Source organism: Delphinapterus leucas, chromosome X (genome assembly GCF_059928025.1).
Source record: "Delphinapterus leucas isolate spDelLeu-1000000601 "Yukka" chromosome X, BTC_Dleu_Yukka2, whole genome shotgun sequence".
Taxonomy (NCBI): Eukaryota; Metazoa; Chordata; class Mammalia; order Artiodactyla; family Monodontidae; genus Delphinapterus; species Delphinapterus leucas.
This window is the reverse complement of record NC_143150.1, coordinates 125,633,529-125,655,934: the sequence shown is the minus strand read 5'-3', so window position 1 is coordinate 125,655,934 and position 22,406 is coordinate 125,633,529. Positions and strand designations below refer to the sequence as shown.

General features: G+C 45.8%; 1 protein-coding gene across 2 annotated transcripts; it reads left to right on the top strand.

Moving 5' to 3' along the window:
- The first annotated feature begins 4,671 nt into the window (after positions 1-4,671).
- MSL3 (MSL complex subunit 3) lies at positions 4,672-20,807 on the top strand. 2 transcript variants are annotated; one of them, XM_022559828.2, is made up of 13 exons: positions 4,673-4,812; positions 6,039-6,121; positions 6,524-6,619; positions 6,954-7,054; positions 7,854-7,939; positions 8,485-8,607; positions 9,399-9,559; positions 10,302-10,460; positions 11,984-12,246; positions 12,915-13,024; positions 16,878-16,977; positions 17,337-17,421; positions 20,016-20,807. In XM_022559828.2, the coding sequence occupies exons 1-13, from the start codon at positions 4,711-4,713 to the stop codon at positions 20,113-20,115; spliced, it is 1,569 nt and encodes a 522-aa protein (XP_022415536.1). In that variant the 5' UTR covers positions 4,673-4,710; the 3' UTR covers positions 20,116-20,807. The 2 variants fall into 2 exon arrangements, with proteins under 2 accessions (XP_089760925.1, XP_022415536.1); XM_089904799.1 differs by lacking the exons at positions 16,878-16,977; positions 17,337-17,421; positions 20,016-20,807 and adding an exon at positions 13,589-14,432 and having other exon boundaries at positions 4,672-4,812.
- Positions 20,808-22,406: the final 1,599 nt, after the last annotated feature.

Sequence of the window (22,406 nt, the reverse complement as noted above, 5' to 3'; positions counted from 1 at the left end):
CTAGGAATAAAGGATTCTGAAAGGTCAAGAATTCTAATAAATATATGTAATTAAAGCCAGTTAGAAATAAGAAAGGTGAGAGGAAAGAACTGTGTATCTGTAAACTGAACTGGATCCTGAGTTCTTCTAGTTTCCTCAAATATCTGGCTACAACCCTCCAAACTAATGTTTCCAATCTTCTCCCACTCTTCTGATTTCGAATCACGAAGAATATGACTGCCCTTGAACCTCCTTGGAAGGGACGATACCAGGTCCTTCTCACTACCCAGATCACAGACAAATTTCAGGGAATTGAACCTGGGTACACATGCCCCAATTAAAAAGGGCTTCTCCAGAATCTTGGAACTGCACGCCAGCTGGAGATGTAAAATTAAAAGTAACTAGGGGGCTTCCCTGGTGGCGCAGTGGTCGAGAGTCCGCCTGCCGATGCAGGACACCTGGGTTTGTGCCCCCGGTCCGGGAAGATCCCACATGCCACGGAGCGGCTGGGCCTGTGAGCCTTGGCCGCTGAGCCTGCGCGTCCGGAGCCTGTGCGTCCGGAGCCTGCGCGTCCGGAGCCTGTGCTCCGCAACGGGAGAGGCCACAACAGTGAGAGGCCCGCGTACTGCAAAAAAAAAAAAAAAAAGTAACTAGGGAGGTTCCTCCCCAGAAGCAGTTGGCATCTTGAAGTAAACAACTCTGCCAAGATCACAGATCAAGATCTTCATCCCCAATATGAAATCTTTATTCCTTTTACCTTCTTGCTACTTGTGTTTTCTCTCTGTTAACGCATGGAAAGACAATGCTCCTTAACTCTGACCACTATCGCTACATCTGCTGCTAAGTCCGTAACTGTACAACACAAGTCCTGAGACTTTCTTGCTAAGGTGGTTTAGATAAAAGAAGTGCTTCAGATTATTTGTTGGCTGATCAAGGAGGAGTCTGTACCACAGCAAATACTTCTGCTGTATCCGGTTCAACACCTCTGGTATTGTAGCAAATACAGGAAGTTAACAAACAAGCCACTTGGCTAAAACGGGTTGATGCCCCTTCATGTACATTTTTTGACTGATTTGATACCAACTGGTTTGATCCATGGGGCCCTGGTTAAGGAGGATACTTCAGTCTCTCTGTATTATCTTCCTAATAGTCCTCACTGTAGAGCCCCTGGTGTGCTATGTTCTCTCAATGGTCTTAAATGCGTGTTCATAGCCATCAGCAGTACATCAGATGATCTCACTGCACTTAGAGAAACAGAAACAAGATGAATAACGAGATAAACAGCAAAAACAATTCTTCCACGGATCTGACATCAAAACCTATGTGAGTTTCACAATGAGACAAGAACAATTTTACTCTTTTGGTGACCGAGAGTGGCGCTAATACCAAAGTTTTGTTCAATCTCTCCCATATGAGAGGATGACCAAAAGGGGGAGAACAGGGGCTTCCCTGGTGGCGCAGTGGTTGGGAGTCCGCCTGCCGATGCAGGGGACCTGGGTTCGTGCCCCTGGGTTCGTGCCCGGTCCGGGAAGATCCCACATGCCGCGGAGCAGCTGGGCCCGTGAGCCATGGCCGCTGAGCCTGCGCGTCCGGAGCCTGTGCTCCGCAACGGGAGAGGCCACAGCAGTGAGAGGCCCGCGTATCGGGGGAAAAAAAAAAAGGGGGGGGATAACAGTCTAATTAATTAAACAAAGAGGCCATTAGACCGAGGTGGCTCTAATGCCTTGGCAGCCTAGGTAAGCAAACCAAAATCTAAGCCTGTAAGTTTCTCAAGGTTATGAAATCAAAATGCTAAGGACAACCAATCACAAACAGCCAACTGGTCTTTATGCTGTAGCCAATCAACACTTGCCTTACATCTGCGTTTTCTCTGTGAAAGCCTCTCCCTGAGCTACTCACAGTGTGGCACTCCTAACCACATCTGGTTGGGTGCTGCCAGATTCCAATAGATTTCTGCTCAAATAAACTCTTAAAATGTTTAATATCTTCAGTTTGTTTAACAAGAGCACTTCCACTCGGGAGCTTTTTCTGACACTCTCCCTCCTCCTAGGGAGATGTAAGCACTTGTGTCTGTTCTCTTCCGGGCCAGCTTTATCAGAGCACTCATGAGGCTTGCACTTGCTTGCATGCTCTGCCCCTCCTGAAATGTGTCCTCTTTGAGGCCAGGGGTAATATCTGTATCCTACTTTATGTGTCTAGCATCCAGCACACAGGAGGCTCAATAAATATTTGTTGAATGAATCGGGGACAAGGAGAAATGGTCAAGAAATGCCTAATGTTAATAGCAAGCCCTTACCCAGCACTTATGCCAAGTACTACACAAAGGCATATACACTGAATAGACTGATTTATTCCTAAAACAACACTGAGGTAGAAGCCACTATTATCTTCACTTTAAATGTAAGAAAACTGCATCACAGAGAGGCTAGTCACTTGTCCAAGGTTACACATGAACTAGGAAGTGACAAGTATGGGACTGGATCCCAGAGCCCACCATGTTCTTTACCTTTACCCGCAAGAGGAAAAGATGCTCTACCCGCATTAGACATGGAGACCTCTCTGGTGGGTCCTAATCTGGATGAGGGCTGCAACGGGTGTTCCCATTGGTGGGATTCGTAGCTTTTAGGATACTGAAGGCTTTTGCATTCTTGGACTTTTTAGGGGGACGGGGAAAAAGACATTGCTCAAGGACATAAGGGGTAGAAATGGAGAGAAATAAAAGAAAGCAGCCAAAGTTTTGCTGTGAAAGCCTAGAATCTGGAGAGGAAATCTCCATTCACCAGCAAGAAAAATAAAAACATTAATACTTGAGTTATGGCTTAACCATGACATGCAATTGCTTGTGCCCCAGAGCTCCCCCTGCCATTTACGGGGAACACCATCGTCAAAATCTCGTCCCTGGGCTTCCCTGGTGGCGCAGTGGTTGAGAAGTCCGCCTGCCGATGCAGGGGACACGGGTTCGTGCCCCGGTCCCGGAAGATCCCACATGACGCGGAGCGGCTGGGCCCCGTGAGCCATGGCCGCTGAGCCTGCGTGTCCGGAGCCTGTGCTCCGCAACGGGAGAGGCCACAGCAGCGAGAGGCCCGCGTACCGCAAAAAAAGAAAAACAAACAAAACAAAAACAAAATCTTGTCCCTGATAAACCACAACCTGAAGAGGAATCATGACTCTAGTTCTGGCTTCTCCACTGTATCCCAGACACAGGTCTTCCGTGGCTTCCCCCAACCTGTCCCTCCTCTGATAGCCCTTATTCTGGCCAATGGACCTAGCACTTACCCAACTGGTTATGCCAGAAAATCTGGAAGTCTTCCAAGATTCCTCCTTCACTTTCCACCTTCACATTCAATTGATCTCTGAGTTTTGTGGATTCTATTTCATAAATCCATAATCTATCCAATCAATCTTCACTGTATGCTAAGAGTGTGCAATGATGAACTGGATGAGATTCCCTCCAGCCCTGCCTTCCCAAGCTTCAAGGAGCTGAGCATCTTAAAGGGGACATTTTGCAAATGAACAGCCCTCCTACTGCAGAGTAGTAAATGCAAGAAATGGATAAATAGAGGGCTGGTGGGGTGGGGGAAATCCCAGAGGGGTGTATCATCATCTAGGGAAGCCTGAGGGGTTTTCTCTTGGCTGTGTCCAAAGTGAAGTCTGAAGGATGTATGTGTACCAGGAACCCAGTGAAGGCGGAGGCAAGTGCAAATTTCTGGAGTGAAGAACAGAGCCCAGAGTGTGGAGGACTGGCAATTCACTACCACCCCAGAGCCTCAAAGCTGGTCTCCAGTTGGGGCTTAATTCAGCAACTACACTGCCTAAAGACTTTCTATTCCTCAAAAGAAAACAAACCCAGCACCATCTTTCCTGTCTGTAGAGGTTTGCCCTTCAAGAAGCGTCTCCCAGCATTTGTCATTCGTCCTGAGCATCCCCTCAGGTACCTGCTAGTACAACACCTCTCACCTGTAGGGAGTTTTCGGTGTACAGTATTGGAGAAGACAGACCTTGAGGGAGCATCTCTGCGAGTTCTGGGGGTTGGAAAACCATGGAACGACCTGGTAAGGACCCATCAGCCTCGCCGCCCACGGCTCACCCGCTGTCACTGGGAGCCTCCAGGCCTGCCACCTGCTTGTCCTGGCCCCGATATGTCCCAGTGCTTTATTCACTCTTCCACCACCCTTCGCCCCCCGCCCAAGGCCACTGCCCATCTAGACCCGACCCCAGCCCGACGTCCTCCCCGCGTGGTCACCGCGCTCTGCTAAGGTGGAGGATGCGGCGCGGCCAGGGAGCTCCCGGAAGGCAGCCGCCGGCCGGCTTCCCCACAGCCAGTGCCCACCCCAGACGGGCTCTCTCCTAGCGTCTCCCGTCCCCGGACCGGAGAGCGGGTGTCCGGCGCGAAGACCCCGTGGGCCCCGCTTCGGCCGCCTTTCCCAGGAGGGCGCGAGGGGCCGACCGCTCTGCGGGCGGACCTCGGCCGCGGGCTCCCCACTCGCAGCCCGGCGGGGACTCGCAGGGGCGCGCTCGATCGGGAGCGCGCGCGCCCGGGTGCTCCGAGGTCCGGCAGTGGCGCGAGGCGGGCAGAGGCGGAGCCGAGGGCGGGCCGGTCGCAGCCTCCGCCAGTCCCCGCTCCTTCCCCACCACCCCAGCAGAAGCGCGCCACCTCCCCGCCCCCACTCCCCTCCCCCACCGCGCGCGCTCCTCCCGCCCCGGAGCCTCGCCCTCCGCCACGATGAGCAAATGAGCGCGAGCGAGGGCATGAAATTTAAATTCCACTCAGGGGAGAAAGTGCTGTGCTTCGAGCCTGACCCCACCAAGGCGCGAGTGCTGTACGATGCCAAGGTGCCGCCGCGGAGGGACAGGGAGGAGGCGCGGGACGGGGACCCCGGGACGGGAGGCGAATGCGGATGCGGGTGTGGACGGCGCCGCGGAGCGGGGGAAGTGGCGGGGCCCGGGTGCTCCCTGCTCGCGGCTCCTCGGCCTGCGCGGCGCCACACGGGCGACAGGGGGCGCTCTCAGAACACCGCGCTGGGGAGTCTGGGCCCGGGCGCTTCCGCTTCCGCTTCCGTCCGGTGCCTGGGGTGTACTGGCGCCCTCGGAATGTGGTGTGCGAAGTCTTAGGCCGGGGATCTGGCAGCGGGGTCCGCCTGTCCAGGAGGTCGCTGGCACACAGCTTCTGCCTTGCGTTTAGCCCCTCATTCTGTGCGATCTAGTGCCGCGTGGGCTCCCAGTCGTGTCTAGGCTCGCCCCCTCCCGTAGCCCGCGACCCCCACCCCGAGGGCAAGGTTGCCCGGCTGTCATAGTCCTTCGGGGCCTTGCAGCATTTAGGTTTTCAATCTGCGTGTCGCGCCCCGTGCCTGTCCGCCTAAGTCTCCGGGGCTCGGGGGTCGTTGAGCCACATCTGCAGCAACTAAGGTCTGAATGGCCAGAGGGAGTTGGCCTCGCACTCCGGGAGTTGGGGGCTAGCCCCGGGCCCCAGGTGTGTCTGGGAGGTGCTGCCCTTTGGGGGATTGCCCAAGCCTTCCGGGCTCTACATTTTACTTTCGGACTTTACCCCCGCTGCCCCCGTCTCAGTTTTCTGTTTGCTGTGCTTCCTCCCTCCCCGCCTTGAGTCTCCCCAAGGGTGACACGCCCCATCATTTGCCCCAGGCGTTTTCCAGGGGACACCGTTGGGAGGGATGGCGTTAAGCTGCGAGCCGAACTGGACCTGGACGCAGCGGAGCCCAGGAGACTACAACTCCCAAAGGTCTCTCGGCTGCAGCTCGCTTGTCTAGCCTGGACCCTTTTTAGTTAGTGACAGTTCGGCCGGCCAGTGGTTTCGGAAGCTGCACCCGTTCTCACACTCAGAGACCAATCGGGGTGGTTGGAGGGATGCTTCCTATTTTGAGGCATCCACTCAGGAAAAAAAATGGAATTGAAAGGAAAAATGTTTCAGTCCAGCTCTCTGTCTAAAAAAGGAGAGAATGCTTTCTTTTCTTTTACGAAAAGGTCTATGATTTAGTTTTTCTGATTCAGCTTCTAATATTCTCTATGCTCTATCGTTTGTGGACGATATTTCCTGGTTTCAGATTGTCGATGTTATTGTTGGGAAAGACGAAAAAGGCAGAAAGATCCCAGAATATCTGATCCATTTTAATGGTTGGAACAGAAGGTGAGTGTACTTGTTAAACCGGCCTGAAAATTGATCACCTCTGCACAGGAACATTGCAAACTTCTTTGTTAAGTTCTAGAGACACTCCTAGGAAAGTTTCATTTCCTGTTTTTGCTTTTTTAAAAAAATCAAACCTTGCCTACTCTGAAGAATGATTATTTCTAAGTCGATTATATTTGTATTCTCTATGGGTAATTTTGGAAACCCCAGTTGCTTCTGTGTCTGAATGAGTTCCGTTTTCAGTTTATTTACATCTTTTTTGTGATTTTAAAATATTTAAATAGTTTTCTAAAATGTACGTAATTCTGAGACACATCTGTTCCTGTGAGGTGCTTTTAACATTTGTTTCATATCAAACTAAAATAATGAATTTTACATTCTTTTCCTTTTTTGTTTGATTAGCTGGGATAGATGGGCAGCTGAAGATCATGTCCTTCGTGACACCGATGAAAATCGGAGATTACAGCGTAAATTGGCAAGGAAAGCTGTAGCTCGCCTGTAAGAATACAAAGAGCCTATAAATGTTACTCAGTGTGTTTTCTTTAAGTGTTTAGAACTTTTATGGAATAAAAGTTTTTAAATCTGGTAAACATGGTTTCTTAAGTAATTTTACATTTTTAAAGTGTGTTAGCGAATAGTGTTTCTATTGTATTCGAAATAACTGCTGTGCTTTCAGAGAGGTTATTGTGTAGTATTCTGAAGTGGAGATTACCAGTTCTGTTTTAAAGTTTAATTATATCTTAGGTACTTAAGAATTACTGTTATTGTGTTTTGGTTTTTTCCTCAAGACCAATATCAGTCATCGTCAGCATTTCAGTTGTGTTTGTTTCAGGAGAAGCACAGGAAGAAAGAGGAAGCGCTGCAGGTTGCCTGGTGTGGACTCTGTCTTAAAAAGCCTCCCTGCTGAAGAAAAAGATGAAAATGTTGAAAACTGTGAGTGGCTTGACTCATTTTCTCTGGTTAAAAGGAGTTTTACCTAGTTCTTTTATACCGCAGGATTGAGGGGGAAGATTCATTCGAATTACAGACAGGGAAACATTTTAAGCTCATTACATAAAACATCTGCCCCTTTTGTTGGTAACAATTAAAGTAGCAGTCAATAAGTTTCTAATTAGACTTCATCAGTCTTGCACATGACCACTGCCTTCTCAGCCAGTGTCTTTATATGGACCCCTCAGAGGTGCATTCTCATGTTTTCTTCTTGGTACATTGCTCCACTTATGAATGCGCCACGGAACCATAGGATCCTAGGTGACTGAACACTTGCAGATCATTTACCTGTGTGGTTTTTGCATTCCCTTGAAATTGGTGTTATATTTTTTCAAAATAAATTTCTATTCTGAAAGGTACAGTAATTGTGTTCAGCATTTAAAATTTATGCAGGATAGGGCTTCCCTGGTGGCGCAGTGGTTGAGAGTCCGCCTGCCGATGCAGGGGACACGGGTTCGTGCCCCGGTCTGGGAAGATCCCACGTGCCGCGGAGCGGCTGGGCCCGTGAGCCATGGCTGCTGAGTCTGCGCGTCCGGAGCCTGGGCTCCGCAACGGGAGAGGCCACAACAGTGAGAGGCCCGCGTACCACAAAAAACAAAAAACAAACAAACAAAAAATTTATGCAGGATAGTAGTTTATTATTACCAGCAGTAGGACATGCATGCCACCTTAAAGAATTGTAAACATAAGGGTTAGGGAAGTGTATAATGCAGGTTTGCCTGGTGTTTTTTGTTTTACCTAGCAATAAGCAGTTCCTCTGATGACAGTAGTGAAGAAAAGGATGAAGAAATAAGTGAAGAAAGTGATATTGAAGAAAAGACTGAAGTGGTATAAAGTTTTTATTGTAAAAACTCTTTGTCTTTGGCATATATTTTAGTGGTAAATTTCTAGTTGTGAAATGTTTTTTTTAACCAAATATTGTAAAATTGTACTTCATATATAAGGGAAAATAGCCCTTAACCCTTACTTATAGTTACTGTAAGAACCTCTCCATGGCTCTTCATACCCATAAAGGGTTTTCACAAATCATAGTTACCTCTTTCTTTCCAGTGAAAGTGTGAACTTTTTATAATGCCGATTAAGTATCAGAGTTTGGCATATTCTGTTTGCCTGTCTACAAAGTTAACATGAATCCCACTGGTAAAGTTAAGTTGGGAAGAAGCAAAATAATCATTTGCAGTGTGGTTAGTGGCCTAAAACAAGTTAACTTTTGGCTGTTAATATACTTTTCATTAGAACACTTGGCATCATTACTGGTGTAAATGTCGAAGATTAACTGGGTTTGTTTCATTGTAGGCTGTCCTTATGTTAGTCCTTCTTTGGATATAGACTCTCTGCTTTGGGTAGCTAAAAATGGAATTGTGATATTGCAGAAGGAAGAATCGGAGCTGCATGCAAAAAAGGAAATGGAAGAAAGAACAATAACTATAGAAATCCCTGAAGTTCTGAAGAAGAAGCTTGAGGACGATTGTTACTATATCAACAGGAGGAAACGGGTATACAGGGATAACATATAAAACATGGATCTGTAATAGAGCTTTCATTTAGCTGTATTTTGCAATCTTAAAAAGTTGAGAACCTTGGAGGAATGAAATTCATATTTTAAGTTTTGTACTGAGTCGGGTTTTAAACTTCTCTGACAGTACTGTTCTGCCGATGAAAGTGTGCAGTCTTTTCCAGCCCTGGCTGCCCATTAGAATCTTCTAGGGAGCTTCGCAAAGTCCTGATGCCTGGGCTTCAACCAAGAGGTCAAGGTGAAATTGATTCTTGGTGTTGGGGGTGGCAGCTGAGGATGTCTTAGAGGCTCCGCAGGTGGTTCTAATGGATCACTAAGCTGAGAATCACTGCTTGCATTTATTTTAAAAATTATTACTGTAATCTACATGGGGATATGATCAGTAGAAGAAAAACGTCAAAGAGCTTCAAAGCACATTTGCTTAAAAAATTATCTTCAAACACAATTGGCTTTATTTTTGAGCTTCAAAAATGATGTAGAGGGCTTCCCTGGTGGCGCAGTGGTTGAGAGTCCGCCTGCCGATGCAGAGGACACGGGGTCGTGCCCTGGTCCGGGAGGATCCCACATGCCGCGGAGTGGCTGGGCCCGTGAGCCATGGCCGCTGAGCCTGCGCGTCCGGAGCCTGTGCTCCGCAACGGGAGAGGCCACAGCAGTGAGAGGCCCGCGTACCGCAAAAAAAAAAAAAATGATGTAGACAAGACCACTGTTTCTTGGAATATATGGTTTATACAATGGGATGTATACATCAGATGTTTATATTTTTGTTAACAGTTAGTGAAACTTCCGTGCCAGACCAACATCATAACTATTTTGGAATCATACGTGAAGCATTTTGCTATCAATGCAGCCTTTTCAGCCAATGAGAGGCCTCGCCACCATCACGCTATACCACATGCCAACATGAATGTGCATTATATCCCAGCAGAAAAGAAGTAAGTAGGGGAGGGATGGTTGGCGTTTCATGGTTCGCTTCGGGTATTAGAGAAGTGACTTCCATTTAGAACAAGTAACATGTCTCTGTTTCAGTTATTATGAATTCATTTACTATAGCACTTGATGATTCACGTAATAACCAGTTTAATTTCAAAATATTGTCCCTTTTTCGGAATGTTCAGTAACTCCTTAGGTATGTGGTGTGGATCCATTGAGTATATGCACTGCCTCAACACCTGGAGTTTTTTTCAATGATGTAATTTAGGGAGATAACTCTTTTTCTTCCTTGAGAAGAACCAGAATGGGGGATGAGAATTTTATCGAGGCTTGTTTACAAACAGGTCTTTATCCTAGTCTGAGTAATTGTCCTCATAGCTTGCCTTGGGCACATGAGCCAGCAGGAGTGGAATCAGACACGTAGATTGTTTACCTTTAAACAGGTGTGTTAGTTCGTCAGGACGGCCCCCTTCTGCAGCACAGACTGCTTGGGCTCCTTGTGTGGCACTGGGCATATTCATTTGTGTTCAGTGTGGTAAGGTAAAATTACTTACTGCACTTTCTATTGTAGATCTGTGTTCCCATTTAATTCTTTATTATTAGCATCTACAGGCTAACTTTATTTTTTACACACATAGGTATAGTATATAGCATTTAAAACTCTTCCTTCTTAAAATGTGCAATTTCATTGTGACATTTTGGAAAGTTCTTTTATTGCATCTCTAATCTCTTTAATCCTCGCAGCGTTGACCTTTGTAAGGAGATGGTGGATGGATTAAGAATAACCTTTGATTACACTCTCCCATTGGTTTTGCTTTATCCATATGAACAAGTTCAGTATAAAAAGGTGACTTCGTCCAAATTTTTTCTTCCGATTAAGGAAAGTACCACAAACACTAATAGGTAAGTTAACTTGCAGTTCAACCATCAGATATCATCAATGAAATAGCTAAATCTGTTTTTGAAGATTTCCATTGGATGCTATGGGGCCAACACGTTTGGAGGAGGGAGTAAATTGCAAAGCGCCCATACTGGTGGTTTTCTTTTTTCCTGGGTAAGCTAAGTCGTCATTCACTTGCAAATGGCTCTAAAAGGTTTTACCAAGTGAAGATTTCAGTGTAGAGAAGTTGGCTCTTGTGTAGCCATCCCGTGCTTTCCAAAGACAGTGGGGTGAAGAGAGCACGGCCTGAGAAAGGTAGATGTGGGTTTGAATTTGGCTCCCTCGCGTATAGGTTGTGTGGCTTGGGGAGGTGTCTTCTGAGCCTCTTGCTTTTGCCTCTGTACAATGGAAAGAACATTTGCTTCTGTAGGTAGTTATTAAATGAGGACGTTCATAAAGGGCTGGCCACCTTTGCCCTTCAGGTAAGGTTAGTTTCCTTCCCGGTCTGCTGTGTCACCACTTTCTTCCCTCGGTGACCAAGCATTTCCAAATATATTTTCTTTGGCGGGGTTGAAAGTCCCCCAGCCTGAGTCTATGCCTACATCTGTGTAAGCTACTCCCCTCTCCCCCAAGGCCTGTCTTCCTGAGAGTGGTCTGTTCTCATGATTTCCACTCATCCATCTCTTGCCTGTTTACCATCTGCCTTTGTCTCCCACCTCCCTCTGCTCCCAAGGGGCACTGACAGCCTCCCACTTGGTGTGCCATGTGTCGGCCACCTTTCCTCCCACCCCGTCCCTTTCCTTCCCGGGTCCTGTCTCCTGGTTGTCTGCCTCATGACCGTCTCTTCTCAGCCTGCCTTCCTTCCCCATTGGTTCCACCCCATTTGAGAGGCCTGTGTGACTCACTGGGGACCTGTGTTGATGTCCCCATGCCCTCCTCCAAACCTCGAGGTTCCCAGTGTCTGGGGTGGACCGTGTGTTGCCACAAAATTTGGCCGATGTTTGTGGCGTTTCTAATCTTACCAGTAGTTACACTGTGATGAGATAATGTGGTATTATTCTCTCCACCAGGGTTTCTCAACCTTGGCTCTACTGATGTTTTGAACTGTATCATCTTTTGTGGTGGGACCGTCCTGTGCATTGTAGGATGTTGGGCAGCATCCCTGGGCTCCACCCATTAGATCCCAATGGCACTTTCCCAGTTGTGACAATCAAAACTATCTCCAGAAGGTGTCAGTGTCCCCTGGCAGAGTGGAATCACTCCCAGTTGAGAACCACTGATCTAAAACAAGTATAAAAGGGCATCACAATCTTTAATGCCAGTGTGCCTTGAGGAATTATTTAAAGGGTTAAAATGATTTAATAGGTTTAGTTACTTTTGAAGAAAATATTCGTTTTGGCACATCTGGAAGTGAAAGTTTCTAAGCCTCCTGGAGTGGAGTGGAGGGTGTGTTTACTGTGTGAAAGAAGACGTTGAAGAACCCCTCCAGGTTTTACAGAGATTCTGTGGGCCAGGCACGTGTGACGTTCTCCCCTGTCTTCCGCAGGAACCCAGAGGAGCTCTCTCCAAGCCCACCTTTGTTGAATCCATCCACACCACAGTCCGCAGAGAGTCAGCCAACCACAGGCGAGCCAGCCACCCCCAAAAGGCGCAAAGCCGAGCCGGAAGCCTTGCAGTCTCTGAGGCGGTCCACACGCCACTCCGCTAATTGCGACCGGCTGTCGGAGAGCAGCGCCTCGCCTCAGCCCAAGCGCCGGCAGCAGGACGCGTCTGCCAGCATGCCCAAGCTGTTCCTGCACCTGGAAAAGAGTAGGTCCACTCCCCGTGCAGGAAGGCTCCGCCGGGGAGAGCCGATGTTGCACTTCGTGCTCCTGAAACGACTGCAGCCGACAGGAGGTGCTGGGGGAGAACAGGACGAGCACAGGGTCACATCCAGATTCGCCTGCTCAGCTCTGGGAATTTGACTCGGGAGTTCGGCCCGCCTGAGGCTCATGAGGCATTGTCCCTAACCTACCCTCAGCTATAGCTAGGAGAAGGGAGCTCCCCACGCCTTCAGCTCCGCAGCGTGGATCCTTGGCGCTGACCGGTTAGAGCTGGCCCGCAAGTCTGGTAGCAGCCCCTCCCCTCAGCCCTAATCTGCCGTACTGGGCAACCGCTAGTTACTTCCCGTCCCTATGGATTTGCCTCTGCTGGGCGTGTGTTCATATCAGTAGAATCGTACTATATGTGGCCTTCTGTCTGCTGCTTCTTTCACTTAACATAATGTTTTCAAGGTTCATCACATAGCATATCTCAGTACTTGATTCCTTTGCTTTGCTTTTTTCCGCCAAATAATGTTCCAGGTATTGTCTTTAATAGGGAAGTCTTATTGTTAAAGATTAATAACGTCTCTGCTGCTTGTAAAGGTCTTCCAGCGATCTTTAATTCCGTAACTGTGTGATTTACAAGTGAATAATTGACATCTTTTCCTTTTGAAGAGACACCCGTTCATAGCAGATCATCCTCACCCGTTCCTCTGACCCCTAGCAAGGAAGGGAGTGCGGTGTTTGCTGGCTTTGAAGGCAGAAGAACTAATGAAATAAATGAGGTAAAGAGTTAGTGCCTGCTGTTCATCCCCAGTGAGTCCTTCCTTCTGTGGTTTCTTAAATCCTGCAGGAGGAAGTTGGGTTTTCTTAGAAGAAGCATTACGTTACTCTTGCTGCAGATAGTAACAGAATTGTTCATATGATTGTAACGTATTTGTGGTTTCTAAAATGAGACAATGGTTAGGACTCCAGCCCTACACTTAACATTCATCTTTTATTTCAAATAAGTACAAGTATTGAAGTGTGAGGATTTTCATTTTATGGAACAGTTATCAGCACATCTTTTCTGCAAAAGGCCAGAGAGTAAATATTTTAAACCTTGTGGGCCACACAGTTGCTGTTGAGACTACCCACCTCCAAAGCATCCACAGGCACTCTGTAAATGAATGAGTGTGCTGTGGTCCAATGAAACTTTATTTATGGATGCTGAAATTTGAATATCAGATAATTTTTGCATGTTATGAAATATTCCACTTTGGGCATTTTCTCAATCATTTAAAAATAAGAAACCCATCCTCGGGACTTCCCTGGTGGCGCAGTTGTTAAGAATCCGCCTGCCAATGCAGGGGACACGGGTTCGAGCCCTGGGCCGGGAAGATCCCACATGCCGCGGAGCCACTAAGCCCGTGCGCCACAACTACTGAGCCTGCGCTCTAGAGCTCGTGAGCCACAACTACTGAGCCTGCGTGCTGCAACTACTGAAGCCTGCGTGCCTAGAGCCCACGCTCTGCAACAAGAGAAGCCACAATGAGAAGCCCGCGCACCGCAACAGAAGAGCAGCCCCCGTTTGCCGCAACTAGAGAAAGCCCGTGCGCAGCAACGAAGACCCAACGCGGAGAAAAATAAATAAAATAAATGAAATAAATAAATATTTTTTAAAAACCATCCTCAACAGTAGTATTATCATCATCCCTTTGAGGGCATGCTATATGCCCGCATTGTGCCAGGCGCTTGACCTAAATTACCTCGAGTTCTCGAGAATAGCCTCACCACCAGAGTTCCATTTTATGGATGGGAAAACTTCAATTTAAAACTATTTTTAAGGCCAGTTAACTGAGGTAGGTAGTGAGTATTTCAGGAGTTCAGGAGATGTCTTAGCCCACTGGGGTATTCTGTGAATCTCACCTAGGAAGTGGGATTTTTCTTGTTTCTGTGCATAGGGAAGGATGGCTTTACTAGAAAGAATATTTGATGACAGGGGTCGGCAAACTTTTCTTATACAGGGTCAGATTGTAAATATCTTCAGGGTTGTGCACCAGCGTGAAAGCGGTATGGAAAGTTCACAAATGAATGAGTGTGCAGTGTCCCTCCAAAATTCATTCACGCACGCTAGTAATTGAATTTCATATGACTTTCATATGTCGTGAAGTATTATTCATTTGATTTTTTAAAAACCATTAAAAACGTAACCGTGGGGCTTCCCTGGTGGCGCAGTGGTTGGGAGTTCGCCTGCCGATGCAGGGGACGTGGGTTCGTGCCCCGGTCCGGGAGGATCCCACATGCCGCGGAGCGGCTGGGCCCGCAGGCCATGGCCGCTGGGCCTGCGCGTCCGGAGCCTGTGCTCCGCAGCGGGAGAGGCCCCAGCAGTGAGAGGCCCGCGTACTGCAAAAACAAAAACAAAAACGTAACGGTTCTTAGCACATGGGGGTTGGATTTGGCCCAAGGGCTGTAAGTTGGCCGACCCCTGCTAGAAAACTCAATTTGTGTTACAGTGATGTTGAGGGAAGATTTAGGAAATTCCTAGTGCAAGCAGTCCCTGATTTTCCATTTTTCAGACAAGAGGGCCCTGCAAGTGTTATTATTTATGGGGAATCATGTTTCTTCTGGAAGACATCTGAATATTGAGGCATGGCCATTCCCTATCTGGTCACTGGTGCAAGGCCGCCATCTAGTGGTTATAGGTAGAGCTGTAAGCTCTAGTGAAAAAGGATTTCTAGTCAGTGGTTGGAGTTGGGCAGACTCTCAATGATTCGTGAGACCTTAGTGCATTCCCCCTCCATAAGTGCCTATACTGGAGTATGTTTTCCCCAGGGCTCTGCATCCTGACCACCTGAGACTCACTCTCCCAATGACGTTCACTGCCCCACCACATGCGGAGGGTCTGGACTCACATTCCTGCTTGAGATCACAGGTGGTTCCCGTGCACACCCCAGTTAAGAATCCTCCACTAGAAACCTGTTATTTTCCCCCATAATGCATCTTTGATAAATAGGAGATGATTCGCTGCACTGAGATGCAAAATTGAGTGAGGTAGACTGGCTTGCTAACTAACCAGATGAGCTGCTTTTGCACACGTGCACTTCATGCCTCCAGTGATCTCAGACTCCCCTATGTTCACTTTGAGCATCATTGTCGAAAACAGTTCCCGAGCTTCAGCTGTGTGCACCACGGGGTTAGGTGCTGGGGATAGTGTAAAGGTGCTGAAACTTACTCCTACCCTGAACCTCCTACAGCACAGAAGGGTGGGGTCAGTGAGGCAAGGGCTGAAGCCCAGACATTCTGCATGGAGTCATATGGAACCGTGGTGGTACTTGTTAACTTCTACAATTTCATTTGATTAAATTGACTACATCATCAGCCTTTCTCGGGTCGTTTTGGCATCCTTCTGCTTGGTCTTGTAGAGGGTTTCCTTTGACGCTACTATTTCCAGATTAAACTTGACAGATCTCAAAAAGCAAAACAGCAACTCAGGAGAAGCGTTCTATAATTTGCTGAAGTATTTCTGTGGAAGCTCATCAGAGAGTTTTGAAATTCAACTCTTACTTTAACAAAAGCCCCAAATCCACCCACAGTTCTGAAATTCAAAGCGAAGGAAAAGAAATCAGTTACCAGGGCTGAAGTCTATTTTCACTTGATTCAATGGATGAAATTAGGTTCCAAAGTGAATCTAACATAGCAGAAAATTAGAAACCTTGAAACAATGGTAGCATCATTACTCAAAACATCTTTGGATCACTTTTTATTGCTTCACTGTCTAATACAGCAGAATTTTCAGTAAAGGAAAAGGGGCAAAATGACCAAAACAGTTAGAGCTAATTTACAGGTAGTAGCTGTTGAAAATTAGAAAATATTTCCCTAATCTAATTTTAAGTCTTTCTTCCTCATTTTATTTATTTTTATAAGTTTGTGTTATTTGATATAGTGGCATATTTTTTTAATTTATTTTATTTATTTATTTTTGGCAGCGTTGGGTCTTCGTTGCTGCACGCGGGCTTTCTCTAGTTGCAGCGAGCGGGGGCTACTCTTCGTTGCGGTGCATGGGCTTCTCATTGTGGTGGCTTCTCTTGTTGCAGAGCATGGACTAGGCGCGCGGGCTTCAGTAGTTGTGGCACGTGGGCTCAGTAGTTGTGGCTCGTGGGCTCTAGAGCGCAGGCTCAGTAGTTGTGGCACACGGGCTTAGTTGCTCCGTGGCATGTGGGATCTTCCTGGACCAGGGCTCGAACCCGTGTCCCCTGCATTGGCAGGTGGATTCTTCACCACTGCGCCACCAGGGAAGCCCAAGTGGCATATTTTTTTCATCATCATACAATTTGTCATAATTTTTAGGTGGTTAGAAGTGTCTCCATGTTGCCAAGGAAGGTGGGATGGCTTCAGGACCTCCACATTGGTTTCTTGTCATTGTTTTGTTCCACATTTGGTTTCCTCCCATTTTCTGGTCCAGCTGTGAGGCAGCTCCAGAGGTGCCAGAGGGATGGGAAGCTTGGGTGTGGAAATGTGACACTTGATGGGTGATGTCTTTCTGCTGGCCTGAGAATGTCAATGTGTATGTGTTTCTGCCGGGATTCCAAATGTTCAGATCTGTTGGTACTGGAGTGTTAAGATATAACAACAAAGCATTCAATCTGCTTTTCCCAGGTCCTCTCCTGGAAACTTGTACCCGACAGTTACCCGCCAGGTGACCAGCCACCTCCACCCTCTTACATTTATGGGGCGCAACACTTGCTGCGATTGTTCGGTAAGAAATCCTGGTCCCTGCTTTCTTCTTGCCCTTTTTATTTTCTTTTTTGATTTTAACACTTATAAGCTTATGTACATCTTGTGGTAATTTTGGCGTCTAAGAAAAATCATTAAATGTTGATCTCAAAAAAAAAACACCGAAAGAATCTTAAATTTCATAAAAATTGTGTTTGTAATGTTTGTACTACTACTCTGTTTTTGTGTTCAGTAAGAGTTTTGGTGTTGCTCGGCAACGTAGATGTTAATTTCAATTCAAATAAAGACACATGGGGCGCCAGAGGATCCCTGAGTGTGTCCTACTCATCGCCAGATTCTGCCGATTGATTGTAAATGGTTTTGCTTTTATTTTTAATGCAGTGAAACTTCCAGAAATCCTTGGAAAGATGTCCTTTTCTGAGAAGAATCTGAAGGCTTTACTGAAGCACTTTGATCTCTTTCTGAGGTATTGTTATTAGTTTGTCAAAACTTACTCTGCCACCTTATATATGACTTTTCTGAACTTGTCTTCAGCAGATGTGGAAGCTAGCTCTGTGGTATTTTAAATGGTAGCAGTATTACCCAAGTATGGTTGGTTCTAACAGTAATTGTAACATGGGGGTTTGGGGCTATTTTTTTCGTAGTTTATCTGGTTTCTAAGTGAAGGGTATTCAATGTACAGAGGTAAAATTTTTTGGTGTCACTAGAAGAATCCAGTTGGATAACCATGTGAATAGAAAATTAATTTTCTAAAGAAGTGATTGAGATTGATAATAATTTAATTCTGTGTATTTTATTCAGGAGTACCCTAGGTATGTGACTTTTCTTTGTTGCATGTATGTAAGCTAACTTAAATTTACAGGTCTGATTTTGGTGTCTGTTTTGGAGTTCGGATAAATGTGCTGATAGTTCGTGAGTTCGGAGAAAGGTATTGTTTCCTTCACCTGACAGAGCCAGTCATTTGATTAGCGTCAGATCATTTGTCCCGAGGCTCTCTCCCCTCCCCTGCATCTGGGGCTGTGGACCCCAGGCTCCATTATGCCTGTGGCCCAACTCTCCCACCCAGATGTCTATTGACCAGTTCCTCTTGGCGTTCAAGGCTGGTTGTCACTCTGCCTCACCCAGCTTGTCACATCTCCCTGACCTGTTTCTTGATTCTCTTTAAGGGGGTACCTTTTCCTTGTATTTAGTCCCCAACCTGCAAGAGCTAATCAAGTAGGATTTACCAGAGTGGAGACCACTCCAGCCAGAGAAATGGGTCTTGGAGTTTTTAAAAGATATTTGTGTGGGTATTTTGAATAAAGTATCCAATAAGTGGAATTAGACTTTATAACATTTTATTAGAAACAAGTTTCAAAAACGCTCTCTTCCCCTCCAGCCTCCCCCTCAAAAAAAGCCACAGCTCTGTTTGGCTTCAACATTTTGTTAAGCTGAAATCAAATAATGCCAAAATGAGACAGCTGCAAGTTAGCATAGGAGAGGCTGCTGATTTTGAGTTATGCGCAATACGAAATAGAAATTAGGGTTTTAGAAGGTAACTTAGAAAGATTTACAAATAAATATAGTACGGTTGACCCTTGAACAACATGGGTTTGAACTGCACAGATCGACTTATATGCGGATTTTTCAAAATAGTAAATACTATGTAGTACTACATGATCCATGTGGTTGGTTGAGTCTAGGAATTTGGAAGAACAGTGGATATGGAGGGCCCAACTGTAAGTTATACAGGGATTTTCAACTGTGTAGAGGGTCGGCGCCCCTAACCCACACATTGTTCAAGGGTCAGCTGTAATGGGTTTTGAAAATGTATCCAAAGACGTTAACTAGAGAAACAATGGATCAGTAATTGCTGTAGGAAGGGTACACTCAAAGAAGACAGAGTTATCTCTCAAATGAATTTTGATTTGGTTTTTACTAAAGAAGGTATTGCAGAGGTTTATCCTTATCTTTTTAGGAATTTGGACAGGTGGGAAGAGGCAGGGGAAACAAACAAGGGGCTAATTACTTAGCTTACTAGCTAATGTGGCCCGTGTGAGAATGTTTTAGCCATTCATGGTGAAATATTTGATACTTCAGAGTCAAGGTAGTACCTCTGTGTTGCAGATTCTTGAGTGGCTACATTTTAACATCCATCCATAGTCAGGCATAAGTCAGTGCTGCTTACCTATTTTGGTGGAACTGCAGCACCTTTTGGCATGGCAAATTGGGCCACAAAATGCTCTTCACTAATTAAACCATTCAGTTTTGATTTAACTTAGGCCATGTAAGTACTGTGAATTTCTCAGGTGACATTTATTGAGTTTATAATTGATTTTTTATAGTTTTGTTGTTGTTGTTGTTGTTGTTGTTGTTTTTTGCGGTACGCGGGCCTCTCACTGTTGTGGCCTCTCCCGTTGTGGAGCACAGGCTCCAGACGCACAGGCCCAGCGGCTACGGCTCACAGGGCCAGCCGCTCCGCGGCACGTGGGATCTTCCCGGACCGGGGCACGAACCCTTGTCCCCTGCATCGGCAGGCGGACTCTCAACCACTGCGCCACCAGGGAAGCCCCTATAGTTTGTTTTTAAAAGAGGAAAATGTGGGACTTCCGTGGTCAAGTGGCTAAGACTCCATGCTCCCAATGCCGGGGGCCCGGGTTCCATCCTTGGTCAGGGAACCGCATGCCACAACTAAAGATCCTGCGAGCCTCAACTAAGACCTGGCGTAACCAAATATAAATAAGTAAATAAAGAAATGAGGAAAATGTAGAAATAGTCACGAGGCCTTTTTGCACAGAAGTGATTATATAATCAAGACTGCCACCTAGTGGAGTTTAGGTTCTATTTCTGTTTGTACACTTGATAGTGAAAGGATTCCAATGAAATAGTCATTAACGTCGAAGCCGGATATGTGCAATGAAACTAACCAGTATATAGACATCAAGATTATATTCATTATTTTTTTTTCTATCTCGTACAGAAAAGAGTGAAATGTTAGAGTGGTTGGAAGTTAAAATTTTGCTTCTTGGTATTTGGCCTTTGTTGTGGTGATCATAGGGGCTATTTGTTTTCTTTTTCCAGGTTTTTAGCAGAATACCATGATGACTTTTTCCCAGAGTCTGCCTATGTTGCTGCCTGTGAGGCGCACTACAGCACGAAGAACCCCAGGGCGATTTATTAAGGTTTTGATGGTTCTGGAAGAACAGCTTCTCTATCTAGCTTTACACTCTCCGTTCCCGATAAAGAACTAGGGAGTTGGTGGGCCTTCCTTACAGGCAGAGCGAATGCAGACACTTGCCTTGGGGGTGTGTGGCAGAGGCGGGCCCATTTGTTTGAGTTGCTTACCTACCGTAGTTATTTCTGTTAAGGATTACTTCCTAGGTACCTGAACGGCCTCCAACATGTGACCCTTGCCACAGTACATGTCATCTGTGACGGCGGGGAAAGAGCAGCTGTGTTCACAATGAAATTTTCACGAAAGTGTGCGTAGGTTGGGCTGTTTCAGTAGATGGAGTTACTTGTTAGCAATAACCACATTTTTTAGTTATTTGTTAGCATTAAACAAAATTGTTTTGCAAACCATTTTCATTCCTGTGATAAGGCTGAGCAACAAAACATTAGTTTTGCTTGGAAACCAAAAAGTAGTCCCAGAATATTTTAGAGGGGGTTGATATTGATGGCAAAAGAAAATTTGCAGCTATACATTCGCTTGTTACAGTTCCTTTTCTATAAAACCTTATTTTTGGTGATCTAAATAAAGCATTGCCTGAATGTTTGAGATTTTATAGCTACACTTGGTTGTGTAATGTTATGTTCCCTTTCTGTAGGATGTGATTTTGGGTGATCTCAAATAAATCATCTTGTTGGAAAGAACCAAGAGAGAGTTTTCACTCTGGTCTTGTCCTTTCTTCATTGTAGCAAAACAGCAAGGTAACTTTGATTCATAACTTTTTTGTGTTTTATTTTGTTTTCCCTTTGTGACTTTTTTATTAAGGACTTTTGTTTTCCTTTCCTTCTTTGATTTTGCCTAACTAGAAGGTGGTTACTGGAAGTTGGGATAGCTCCTCGCTGGTTTGGGGCCAACATATTTATCCTCTTCCAACATTACCAGCTGATGGTCTCTGAAGTCATCCTTCTAATCCTCACCTAAGTCTCTCACATGCCTGCCCTTTTCCCCAGGATATTTTAGAAAGTTCCAGCTCTGTTTGAGAGATACCAGTACCATACAAACCTTGAACATAGCATCTGCATTTTCTCGTAGCTCGGTTTAGTTGCCCTTAATTTCCAAAGATCACTGGACATGAATGACAAGAGCCACAGGGAGTTTCAAAACTCTCTAAATGGTTCCATCAAAGAGACTTCTGTATACACTGACCCGTGAGAATCAGAACCTCGAAGTCGAGTAATGTCATCTTAGTGCACATAGTTGCTAAGCAAACGTCAGGTTTTGGCTTCTAACCTGGAATAGCATTTGGGTTCATGCTAGGTTTCATCTCCATTTGGTTTATGCAATGCTTGTTTAATTCTGGTGCACCTGCAGTATGCTCTGAATTGTTGAAAAAGTTAAATCAGTAATTATTCATGGCCTGGAAAAGAAAAAATTTTTCTTTTATAAGAATCTACTTGTTCAATGTCCCCAATGAAATGAACACAGACTGTCTCTTGGAACATTTATATAGTTATATACCTTGAGTTTACAATTAATGCATTTTCTAATAATGAACAATTATTTTCTTCCCTTAAAGGCATTTTTCTGTGTGTGTGTGGCTTGCGCATGCGGGATATTAGTCCCCCGACCAGGGATCAAACGTGTGCCCCCTGCAGTGGAAGTGCAGAGTCCTAACCACTGGACTGCCAGGTTCTTAATCACAACTTCCCTTAAGCTGATTATTTGTACCTTAGGTTTGATTTAAATAACTGTTCAAAGTATTATCCCTTTATTGTATATTGCTAATAATTTTTCAAATAATTCATCAGTTAAAAAAATGATTTAAATGTCTAGACTGGACTTCCCTGGTGGCGCAGTGGTTAAGAATCCGCCTGCCAGTGCAGGGGACACGGATTCAAGCCCTGTTCCGGGAAGATCCCACATGCCGCGGAGCAACTAGGCCCATGCACCACAACTACTGAGCCCGTGTGCCACAACTACTGAAGCCCACTTGCCTAGAGCCCGTGCTCCACAACAAGAGAAGCCACTACAACGAGAAGCCCGTGCACCGCAACGAAGAGCAGCCCCCGCTCGCCACAACTAGAGAAAGCCCGCGCACAGCAATGAAGACCCAACGCAGCCAAAAATGAATAAATTTTTAAAAATTAAAATAAATTTTAAAACTTTAAAGTAAATGAATTTAAATGTCTAGACCATCCTTATAAAAATTATACATTACCCTTTTTTTTGTCAATTTTTATATTGTTACTTCCCTAAACTGCCAAATCTTGCAGTTAAGTATCACATCATTGGATTAGTGTCTT

Coding starts and splice junctions, on each gene's coding strand:
- MSL3 (XM_022559828.2), top strand. CDS start 4,711: ATGAGCGCGAGCGAGGGCATGAAATTTAAATTCCACTCAGGGGAGAAA. Junction 8,608..9,398: donor ATATCAACAGGAGGAAACGG/GTATACAGGGAT, acceptor TTTTGTTAACAG/TTAGTGAAACTTCCGTGCCA. Junction 17,422..20,015: donor CACTTTGATCTCTTTCTGAG/GTATTGTTATTA, acceptor TTCTTTTTCCAG/GTTTTTAGCAGAATACCATG.